Source organism: Manis javanica, chromosome 15, assembly GCF_040802235.1.
Source record: "Manis javanica isolate MJ-LG chromosome 15, MJ_LKY, whole genome shotgun sequence".
Classification (NCBI taxonomy): Eukaryota; Metazoa; Chordata; class Mammalia; order Pholidota; family Manidae; genus Manis; species Manis javanica.
This window is the reverse complement of record NC_133170.1, coordinates 529,234-541,471: the sequence shown is the minus strand read 5'-3', so window position 1 is coordinate 541,471 and position 12,238 is coordinate 529,234. Positions and strand designations below refer to the sequence as shown.

General features: G+C 46.2%; 1 protein-coding gene across 4 annotated transcripts in view; it reads right to left on the bottom strand.

The window, feature by feature from the left end:
- Positions 1-12,238, bottom strand: part of SLC38A1 (solute carrier family 38 member 1) — a 53,571-nt gene that overhangs the window by 22,603 nt on the left and 18,730 nt on the right. For 3 of the 4 annotated variants that reach the window (XM_073223390.1, XM_073223391.1, XM_073223389.1), the window contains 2 exons: positions 11,357-11,432; positions 10,960-11,138 (listed from right to left, as the gene is read on the bottom strand). In XM_073223390.1, the coding sequence (XP_073079491.1) occupies positions 10,960-11,138; positions 11,357-11,432 (255 nt within the window). The remainder of the gene's footprint in view (positions 1-10,959; positions 11,139-11,356; positions 11,433-12,238) is intronic. The other variant, XM_073223392.1, reaches the window with a different exon arrangement.

Genomic DNA, 12,238 nt, shown 5'->3' with positions numbered 1-12,238 from the left:
TTTAACAGTTACCTTGTATTACAGCAATAGTATTAAAATGAAAAATATCAGAAGCTTTTCAAAGGATAGCATTATTACTCCAGACCTTTCCTGGAGGGAGTGCACTTCTTTAAACTCCAAGCTCATTAACACAGCTCCTGTTTCACTGGGGAGCTCACAAAATCCTTACGGGAAGGAGCGGAAACGTGATCATTCAGTCCCGAAGTGGCCTCCTTAGTCACCAAGTCTGATTAAATTCCACGTTCTGAGGGCCAGACGCCCAGCACGGTAGGATCTGGCAGCATGAGGCTGCTGCACTATGCACTAACTGAAGTAGAGAAGGGTTTTCAAAGTGAACTAGACGGTTTTTGGAGGCTAGGCAGGGAACGGGCGAGGCTCAATTATGGGTGCAATTCCTTCCATCTCTTTCCTGGTGGGCAAACCTAAGTTCTTTGGTGCAAAGCTCCCCGTAAAGTAGGGTAGATGTTTTGTGCTGTCAAGAGAAAGAAACATGGGTTGCTGGTGAGCAAACCAAGTGGTAGCTAACGGAATCCTTAAAGAAGAAGTTCAAAGAGACATGCAGATGGAAACAGACTCCATCGGTCCGTGATGCTTTGGGAGGTCGGGGTGGGAGAGGTCCGAGCTGAGTGGGGCGGCCGTGCCTGTCGGAGTGGCTGCCACGCACTGCTGCCACTTCCTGTTTTTGCCTGCGGCGTCGGGACAGGGTGTGGTTTTGTGAGCACACCACTTATGACTCCTGACGTGTCCTCCTCCTCTTTTTCCATCCCACAACAGCAACTGGTTTCCCTTCTCCTCAGACCCAGAGCCTACGTCTCAAAATGATGCCTCTTTGTCAAATTCTAAAGATGGAACTCTGGAGTGACAGAAAAATCCCCTGTAAACACTATGGACAGGGTGTGCTGTTCTTGGGTATTCTGGGCTTCACCCCTGCAGGAGTGATGCATTTGGGGTTTCAGCCCCTACCTGTCTCCATGGCAGTGATGCACATGGAGAGACAGGGAAGTTAAGGGTGCTGCACCGTGGGCCCGTGGCCCTCCCTCCCCCAGCCCGCCAGGTAGTGCCATGCTGGGTGAGCTGCGTAGCCTTTGTGGACTGCAGTTTATCTGCAAAATGGGCATGGTAAGTAGGGTTCTTAACGGATCCCCATGAAACAGTGCATACTTCATAAATATCTCCTTTTTCTAACCCTTTAAAAACGTAAAGGCCATTCCCAGCTGGCTAGTCATACTGAGAGAGGCTGCAGGCAGTGTGGTCTGCAGGCTCTGGTTTGCTGACCCCTGACATGGACATAGGTCACGATGCTGTACCTGATGGGCAGCCTTCCAGCCCACCAGCTACCACTCTCTGAGTAACAAGAATTCAAGCTAATTTTAAGAATCCAACCTTCGGGAACCGAGCGCCCCACCAGGCCGTGTGTGACCCAGAGCGGCAAGCGGAGAGGCATTCTGCCCATCCTGGAGGGGAGCATGCTGTTGAACGCTGAACAGCCAAGCTGCTCTCACGGACTGAGAAAACATCACACTGACCACCTTGCTACCTCTGAGAGCAGAATCGTCACTGTGGCGGGTGTGAGATCAGACTTCTTAGAATGTTTATAAAGTAATGAACCCAGGGCTCCAAAGGGATGCCACACTTTCCCTGGCAGCACTTAGCTTCTCAGCACTGGGCTGGCTGCCAGTCAGCTGGGAAAGGACTGAGCGCTCAGTGTACACACCTGCACCAGTATGCACATGCCCACACGGGTGTGCAAGCACCCTCACAGGTGTGCAATGCTCTCATGGGTGCGCATGTGCCCTCATGGGTGCGCAATGCTTTCAGAGGTGTGCCCGTGCTCTCACAGTTCTGCATGTACCCACACTGTGTGCACGCACACCCCTACCTCTCAGGCCAAGAGAACTGACTTCTTGGAACCCCTTATCAGAGGCATCTGAGATGACTCACCAGCTAAGCAACTGCTTACTTTCAAAGACAGTGGGCGGGACTTGCCCCTTACACTTGGTAACTGTTTTTGTGTATAAAATAAGCCTCATTTTTAGCAGCTAACCACTTGTCCATTTCCCTGTTTCTGAAAAGATTCTTAATCCATGAATTTCAATAGGGCCCAGCGGTGGCTGCTGCCCCTTCTGCAAGCATTTCCAGTGCTGGCAAGCCCGGGTGCCATCTCCCTCCCAGTGTCATTATTCCCACACAAGAGCCTCAGACGCAGTGATCCTGCTGCCAGCTGAAGGACAGCTTCCTCTTCAGATCATTTCTAAGGAACAGTGACCATGACTCAAAGAATTTTAAAAACAAGTCACTGACGGACAGCATGGAAGATGAACGGAACTGCACCCACGGGCCTCCCAGGTCGTCCGGAAGACCAGGCTGTCCCACTGACTTCCTCCTAACCACCCCATTTTTACATCACACGATCCAATCTGGCCTCTTCTTAGGAGGCAAAGAGCTGACTGTGTGGAGGGCAAGGAGAAGACAGCTTAACGTTCACAAGAAATAACTTGATAAATATCACACTGATCACCCCTGTAACCTGGAAGAGCAAAATTATCACCGTGGTGGGCAAGAGTCAGACTTTTTGGAATATATATAAAAGAATAAAGCAATGATGGTTCAAGTACACGCAGAGAATGTGTTTACAAAGGAAGGCTTAAGTCTCATTCCAATTCAGTAGAATTTGCAGAAAAAGAGCCCTCAGAGGTATGCTGATTATTTAAGAGTACAAGCCTCCTGATGGAACGAGAAGCCCGTTGGTGACACATAGCAATGATCACGCCTGTAACATCTGCATGGGACTTAGGGCCTGTGCTGGTGGGTCTACAGCTCTAACTCCACCTCCATCCACCCGTCCTGCAGACGCAATCATAGAACACTGAGTGGGGAGACAGAAGGGACCTGCCAGTCTGATGCTAGTTTACAGAGACCCTCGCTTTTTAGATTTACCCCTATGGGCACTTACTGGTTTGTTGGTAAGACAGTCACAGACAACACTGTGTTGTCTCTTTTTGGTGGCAGGATGGTGATCAGTAGTCCACAAAGGGAAATATTAAGAGAGGGAGAGACTCACCTGCAGGTGAAACCATCAATCTGCCCAGAGGGAAGGGAATCGCTGTGAACTGACAGTGACATTATTGTCCTTTCTGCGAATAGCAATCTAACAGCGAGTAGCCTTTCAGCAAAGCAGTCTAACCTCCTACAGCATCTCTTAGGTCTCTGAGCTGTTTTGACTTTTCAAATGAAGGAGGCATTCCCAGCAAAGTGACCAAGGGCATCGAGTCCCGTGCCGACCGTGTGACCCGGTCGCCGCACCTCCACGACCTCCTTAAAGCTGGATGGTGAGCTACACCTCAGGGGGATTTTTTTCCCCTCTGATAAGTTTGCAACACTTATGGGAGCTGTTTTGCCCTAAAGCTTTGCTTTTGGTTTTACAGAACCTAATTCTTGTTCATTCATTCGTTCACTTCAGTGTAACTTTATTGAGAATCGGTCCTAGGCAAGCACTGCTCTAGATCTCGTTGGGGGTAAGGGGACGATTTGAACGAGGCGAATTAGACGTTAACCCTGTCCTCGCAGGGCTGAGTTCAGCAGGAAAGGTAAAATATGCATGCCTAAATAATGGAAGTGATACTTGTTAGTAAGATAAAGATTACACGGCCTGGGAGGGTCACAAGACCCTTCTGGAGACGGCATGTGCCCTGGGCCTTACAGCACCGCCAGGATTCAGAAGCCCAGACACTGCATGGGAGCAGGGTGGTGGGAAGGGTGAGACAGTGGGCACAGCGCAGGTGGCGTCTGCAGGGAAGAGGGAGGCTGGCGAGGCTGAGGCCCAGGTGGGCTGCAGGGGGAGGAGGCAGACAGCGCCCACTGCTCACTCCAGCTCTCAGGGTCTCAGCATCTACCCTGGAGACATGCTATTCTTCTCAAAGTTTTCTGTAGGAATGAGGAAAAGGAAAAAGTCTCATGGCACTGGTTTTAAGTTCTCCAAAAAACTGTTCTCTACTAGTTTCTGCGCTAAAAGCACATGTTTGAGTCCAATCTTCCCCCACAGACGGTGTCACTCCCCAGAGTAGCCGGGGTCTGCAGCTCCTGTGTTCCCTCCCCAACTGGGTAATGCACACACACACAGACGCAACGCCCCGTGTGCACGTCCATCCCATTTCTAGTCACATTTATGTTATTATTTCTGGGGAATTTTCTTCCATGTCATTACATGTAAGTCTCTTTGACTCTTTCAAACAGCTGCCTAATATTCTATTTTATGGAACTGCTATGATTACTTAGCCAATTTTTTAATAAAGGACTTGGTGTTATTTGATTTTGCTACTGCTAGGTTGTTTCTTTCTTTTGACATATAGCTGATATACAGTCTTATATTGGTTTCAAGTATACCACACAGGGGTGCACCAGTCACCCACATTAAATCCTCACCCCTACTCATGCGGTCACTATCTGTCAGCACAGGAAGATGTTACAGAACCCTTGGCTATTCTCCATGCTGTACTACTGTCCCCATAACAAACTTATGTTGATGGAGAATCTCTGTGTCCCTCACCTCCCCACCCACTCACCTCGACCCCACGGGACCACCAGTTCCTTTTCAGTGTCTGGGAGTCTACTGCTATTTATTGCTAGGTTTTTAACTCTTAAATATACAAAAGTTTAGTTAAATCCTTAGAAGGAATTAAATCCAAGGGCTCCTGAGAGCTGTGGGAAATCTTAAACAGCACACGAGACCAAGTCAGGCATAGGTAAGCTATGGCACCTCGGAGCAGTTTGGAAGGCTTACTGGTCTCGCACACATTAGGCACTGCTTCCACTTGCTGCGACCAGGAGCCTGGCCACCTCATCACCACAGTTTGGAACACACGATGCTCTGACACTGTTTTCATTACACAAAGGTGATGGTTCTTGACGGAGTGGTAGAATAATTCAGGAATACCGACTGACTTTCCCAGGTGATTTTAAAGCTAAAGCCTTAACCTGCAGGTATCTATTACAAAGAACAAGATTCCTCTCACGATGTATGCTAAACATGCAAGTTCGGTTTCCAAAGAAGGCATCACGGTGAGGCAGAAATAGTGCAGAGCACACCGACCTGCAGTGAGGCAGCCTGGATGGGACCCCTCATTTCTAAGTCGTTACTGAGCCCCAGTCTCTCCATCTGTAAAACGGGGCTATGCGTACTTCACAGTGTCGTTGGTGGGGATTGAATGAGATGACATGGCATATGTAGTTACCGTTCAATAAATGTCAACCGTCGTTTTGGTGGCTACCTAGCTAATCCTTGAGCAAACACTCACCGCATGGTGTTCCTAAGTGCTCCGGGTCTGGTGCTCACACACACACACACACACACACACACACACACACACACACACACACTCTCTCTCTCTCTCTCGTTCACCTTGTCCCCCAGGCTGGGACTATTAACAGATGTCTTCTTGTATCTGCTTTGCAAAGTGCTTTTAGGTACATTGTCTCTTACTCTCACAACCAGTACCTGAGAGAGAAAATGGTGAACAAGATCCAAAGAAGTCTGGAATTAAAATCCACCAAATTAAAATTTAAACCATTGTTTTAGACAGATTATAATGCAATTTTACAATTATCATGTCAAACAGACTGTTTATAAACTCAACATTTAAAAAAAACTATGATATCTCTTTATGCTCTCAGAACTGTCATGAATTACATCCTCCTTTTTCGTGGTTTTAAACATATTATTAAAATAATAATAAATAATAATACTTGCTAAGGAGTTGTAGAGAGACATGCGGCATCTATTCCTTTATCGGATTCTGAGTTTCGTACGAGGCTGCTCATCCATCGAGCGCTATGAAGAGGTATGGCCTAGAAAGGTTCATTTCCTGTAACGAGGGTCTGTAACAGAAATCTTTAGAAATGTATCTTTTCCGTTTGGGACTGGGGTGGGGGAGAGGGTTATGTGGAATGAAGCGAAACAAAGCCCACCCTTCTTCCTTGTCAATGTTCACTTTTAATCCCTAGTTGTTATGATGGAATTATGGGGAAGCTGTTAAAAAGGTCAGCGACAGGTGAGGAAGGCGGTCCCTTCAGCGCCCACTGCCTTTTCTGCGGACCCCCACTCTTGCGAAAACTCAACTCAACAGGGGACTTTTACCCGGAGGCACCGAGTACAGCCCTGTTTCTCCCCACAGAGGCGTGAACCTCAGAACAATAACAGACGGATGTCCCACTTTCACATTCCTTGTTCCTCAGATGGAATAAGACTTCAGAGTTCAGGAAAACACTAAACCTAACGGCATCCTTACAACAGGGCAGAACTCGCTGACTCTGAGTCAGATGTCGTTAAACAGGGATGACAGCTCCGAACTCATCCAAGAAAACGTCGCCACCAGCTAACTGCTGGATGCCCCAGCGAGGACCCGCGTGGCGCCAGTGGGTCGCGGGGAGCCTGCCCGCTGCTTTCTGATGCAGCCTGGAGAGGTGTCGGCTCCTCTCCCGAGCCAGCCACGCGTGTCAGGAGCAGGGCCCTGAGCCGGCGGAGCACCTCGATCCCGCCCACCACCCCTGGGCTTCGAGCAGCCGCAGGGGCACCTGGTTCTGCAGCACAGAGCCCGTGTTCCGAGGGAGGGGAGCTCCACGCTGTGTGGACAGTGTGTGCGTCTGGGTCTCACACAAGTACGTCCGTGAGCTTCAGTCTGAAGATCTGCTGTGTTGGGCTTGCTATTCATGTGCCTTGCAAACCACCAAGTGCATATAACAGTTTTCTCCAAGGGAAATTCTTCCTACAGCTACAAAAATCAGGTTTATCCAGTTGTTTGCTTCAGTCAGAAACTGAAGAGTCATGAGAGAAGAGATCAAATACCCCTGGACCAGTATAGTTAAAAATCTGCTGAATTCCAGGAATGGTCGAGCGAATGGAAGAACCCACCCCTACTCCCTCCTGCTACCCCAACGGAGGGAACAGAACCGCTAGGATAGTAAGAATATGAGAGGAGACAATGATAACAACATTTCAGAAGCTGGAAAGTAGACCAAGCTGGGTTTCCAAACTGGCAGTGGAAAAAGCTGAGGCCAATCCGATTCACACCACAGAATTCCCAATGGCCCTGGAGGGGCAATAAAATACAGAGGGTGGGTTGGACTTCTTTCAAGAAACAGCTAGATTCCCCAGACCAGGTGACTACTCCATAAAGCTGAGCGATGGGCTACTCCTCTCCCACCCCAGCAAAAGATACATTCTCTGGGAAGTATAAAATTATAACCCTCTGGGCGAGGGACTCAACACAACTTGTTGGGGAGTGGGTGCCATAAAGAAAAGTAGGACCGGGTGAATGCCCGCACACTGACGAATTCACCCCACCGCCCCCAGGGGGCTCCCCACAGGTGGCCACAAAGCCCAGGCCCTCCAGGCAGGTGACGGCAAGACCTCCTCTGGCCGACCAAACAGCCAGAGAGTCGTACCCGGCGGCTTTCTGCACAAAAGGCTACCGACGGCACTTCTGGTGAAACAACGGGCCCCACTCCTGTGAGCATGTCTGCTGCCCCCATTCTCGGATAGAGTGGGTGGAGGAGGGCCACTAGAGCCTGAGGAAAGATTCTAGAATGACAAGAGTCTGAAACAAGTAAGAAGATCAACTTGCACCACAGGAGAATTTGGGTTGTGGGAAACTATCGGACAAATGGCACAGTTTATTCAACAAATAAACTGCATAGAAAAGAAAGAAGTGGAAAATGGGGAAACTTAATAGATTAAAAGAGACTTAAAACACTTATTTACCAATTGTGCTCTGTGGACCTTATTTGAGAATTGGAACAATACAATTGTTTTTTAAAAAATGAGATAAAATCAGAGCAATCTATATACTGGTATGGATATTGATGATATTAAGGAACTGTTGTTAATTGTTTTTAAGTCAATAGATTTTATGTAAGGAATGTCAAACGTGAGTCTTCCTGCTGCCAGTCACCTTAGTTCCTCCCAAGTCTGGATTGTAACCTTAAAATTGACTTCTGCTCAATCTAACGTTTTCAGTCAGCCAGCCTAAAATTCTTTTAGTTGGGATTCTTTGGCCTCCACTTGGATATGGACATACTTCAAAAATTCCCCACCTGCAATCTCTGGGATCCTATTTCTTCCAGCAATTTACTTTAGGGCCTCAGTTAGAGTCAGAGTAGACAGGTCTGCCTAGTTCTCGCTATCAGGCACACTCTAAACATGACTAAGTTCAAATCATATTCACTCCTATGACATCACACCCTGGAGAGCATTGGCAAGTGCCAATACCTCAGCTTTGAACAACTGACTAGCGTGTCTGTCATAGTTTTAGCAGGCTGGTCTTGTAGTTCTTTCCCACAGATCTAACACCGTTGTTAGTATTTCCAGTGTGACATATTATTAGGTTTTAGCAGCCCTTATGTTTTAAAGAAATGATATGCTAGCTGGGATTTGCTTTAAGACAATTCAGTGAGTCTCAGGGCGCATGGAGCATGGGAATCTTTTATACTCTTCTCTCTGCTTTATGTCTGAAATTTTCCATAACAGAGAAAAATTATCATTAGAATCCTCACAGAAAACAATGAAACCACAAAACAGAAACAACAAAAAACATAAAAAAGGAACTTTCGAAAAAATTTTAAAACCTCTTGTAAATGAAAAGTAATAATACAAATAAAATATTCAATAAAGAGTAGGGAAAAAATTGAGGCCATATGAAAAATTATAGAAATGAAAATAAGGAAAAGAATAAAAAATTAAAGGACTAGTCCAGAAGGTCCAAAATCTGCATAACAGTTGCAGAAAGAGAGAAAAGAGAAAGAGGAGGAAGGAATCCATCCACACAATAATGCAAGAAAATGTACAAAATCTGAAGACCATGAATTTCTAAAAGAAAAGGATGCAACCAGCTGCCTGACACAATGGGTGAAAACTGGCCCATGTTAAGACACGTGAAACTGCACAGCATTGGGCCAGAGATGTGGCATGTTTCCAGAAGAAGCAAAACAAAACCAAAACACTGGCTGTATGTGAAAGTTCAGAAGCACCTGGGACTTCACAGCAGAAAAAAACAGAACGCACTGTAGCAATACCTTCAAACTACAAATGGCAATTATTGACAATTAGAGTTCTATATCCAGCCAAACCATCAATCAAAGGTGAGGGCAGAATAAGAACACTATTTAGACACGAAGTCCTCAAAAAGTGTATGCCATCCATCCTCTCAAGATGTGAACCCAGACAACGAAAGCAAGGGGGTGAATCCAGAAGGAGAGAGAAATGGAATACGGGGAACAGATCCAGCAGAGAGGAGAGGTGAAGGGACTCCCAGAAGGCAATGAGAGAAGGACATTCCAAAATAAGTCTGGTCTCCGGCCTCAGTTCCCCCATCCGTGACAGGGGATGACAGGAGCCGTCTCTCAGATCCACAGGATTTGGCAGCGGGCACAGAGTGGCAGGAGTTGTTGCCTGCAAAGAACTGACTCTTTCTGCTACATTAACACGTTACCATAACAAAAAATCAATCTGCGTAAAACACGTTTCTGAACTGAACTTATTTCCAGCTTTGGAATGACTGAAAATAGAACCATAGGGTTTTGGAGATTGGCAGGGCCCTGATATTGTTTTAGTGCACTTTCCTCACCTCAAAGAGTAGGAAATTGAAGCTCAGAGTGGCTAACTATCTTGCTTAAGATAACACAGCCATTCAGCAGAGCTGGGACTGGCAGCCAGGTGCCCTCCTGTCAGTGCGAATTGAAAGTGCAGCTGCACAAGCCACATCTGTGGTTCCCCCAAGGGTCAGTTTTATACATGTGGAAGAAAAGCACCATGGAAATACTTTGTCTAACTCTTCATTTTACCCCAAAACCTGGCACTTGGCTCAAGTATACATAAACAGGAAGGTCACATAGAAAGATCCACCCAGAGCAATAAAGAGTGGAGGCTACAGCTGGGTTTACTGAGTCAGGTTGACAATAAGAAAGAACATGTATTGAATTCTCTGCATTGTTTTAATTCTAGGAAGGCTACCTCTGGTGGGTTTACACAAAAAAGCAAGACTACTAATCCCTTAGGGATGTAGACCGCTATGGCGCACCAAGGATGGGCGTTTCTGATCCCTGAGTATCAGGGTGGGTGGCTGTGCACTGCCATCCACCCTCTAAGTCTTTCTTAGGGAGTGTGCACACAATTTTCAGGATTAGGAAAATGATGCTGTCATCAAAATGATCCAGCTGAGGACGACTGAGCGAGACTCAGGAGGGGCATGAATGTGGGCAGGAGCCAAGAGGTGAGGTCCTGGGAAGGGGAGTTTCCTCCTCGCTTCCTGGGGAAAGCACCCCTGAAACTCTCTGAGGTTCGAGATGGGAGGCAGGCTGGGTGAGAATCCTCCTGGTGTCAGTTCTGTCATCTGTCTTCATCTTACTCCAACTGAAAATAAGCCTTCTGTGCCTCTGCAGAAAGTCCCATTCAACAGAGTGAGAAGAATGAATTTTAAAAAACTGCCTATTTTCTTTTCATTGGCTCTCAGAAGAAAAGCACATGCTAACTTCTCATCTTTACAACCCTAAAAACCTCTACACTTCTTGAATATTCACTACAAACAAATTTGCAAGTACCTTTGCCTATAGGGCAAATACCACAGTGGTGGCTGGTGGGATAAAATACCTTTTAATACTTTGACCATTCAGCTGAGATTTCAAGGGACAAGAGTCCAACTATGTAAAAAACAACTCTATTTTCAAATCTCTTAATCCATTTTAACAAATACTTTTGATTAATAAAAAGATTTTGTTTCTACTTTCTTATAAACATTTGGGTGCATCTTGGAAAAATCATCAAACAATATAAAGGTATGTATGCGTAATTGCCAACTCAGGAAACACATAAAAAAAAAACTGGAAATATTTTGAATTTCTTCTGTGTATCAACAAAAACATACAGAAAATACAGTTTTCAAATAGAAGCACTGCAGTGCCAACACTCACAGGAAAAGCAGGATGCCAGTGTTTGCCAGGGCAAAGGCGAGGCCCAGGATCCCGCTGCCCATGATGGCGTTGCTCAGGTTGAAGACAGACATGCCCAAGGACGTGGTGCCCGGGGTCTGGAGGGGAGACGGACACTCACAGTGAGGCAGGACCGTCTGCGCAGAGCTCACCACACCGAGCTTTTAAAGCACCATGAGAAACCAGCACAGAAACAAAAACCCAGGAAATGCTTCATTAGTGACCTACTTATTTCTCTTATGAGTTTCAGGTGAAAATATCTAAGATCTGAGAATACTCTAGCAAAAATAGATGGCTACGTTTCTGGTACTACACCACGTGAATAAAAGTGTACCAATTTATGTGATAAAAAAATAAGCATGTTGTTATTTATACTCACATATTCATCACATTTCTCTTTATCCAAATGGCTATTGGTGAGGCTTCTTCTACTTTCTTGGTCAGAAATAAACTTGCTGTAAAGACATATAAACAATTTAACTTCATGATATTGAGAGCTGAACATTATGGGTAAATAATTTATTTATTCCTTCCCAAGACCCCACACACGAGAAGTCATCGGTCAGTCGCCACGAGCTCACAGCCCTAGTCCGCCACCCTCCCTACTTTTTCGTTTTGTTTTGCCGGCACTACTTGTCTACCTTCTTGTTTTGCCAAATAAACTCTTAAATGCTCTAAAGGCAGATACTTTGCCCCATTTGTCATATCCTTCACTCTGCTCAGGACAAAGCAATACAAATGAGCAGGTGCTCCTCCTGAGATGAGATGAAGGACAACCGCCAAGTCAAAGAGAAGGACACACTTTGAATCATTTTAATACCAACAAACTTAAACACTCACTATAAGTTAACTTCTATGTAGATTTTTCTCTAATTGAAAATTATAAAATGTCAAGAATATTATAAAGCTGGCATTTGAAAGAATACTGGAGGCAGGATTTCCTCTGAGCTCACATTCTTGGTGTATAAAGTTGTTAAAGAGGAATTCCCTCTCCCCTGCAAAAAAGAAAACATTGCTCCTCAAACATCCCTTCAGCACCTGCTACAGGCAAGTCACCAGACCAGATAATGAGATACGGCGGGAGGCAGTCAGTGACGCAGACACCAAGCTATGGGAGCTCAGACTAGGAAAGTATGTGGGGGCGTGGCGAGGGGCAGAGCTAGGGCTTCAAGAAGTATGCGATGTAGAACCTGAGTTCGAATCCTCACTGGCTCTGAGGGCCTGGGCATGCTAGCTCAGTTTCCTCATCTGTGAAACGGGA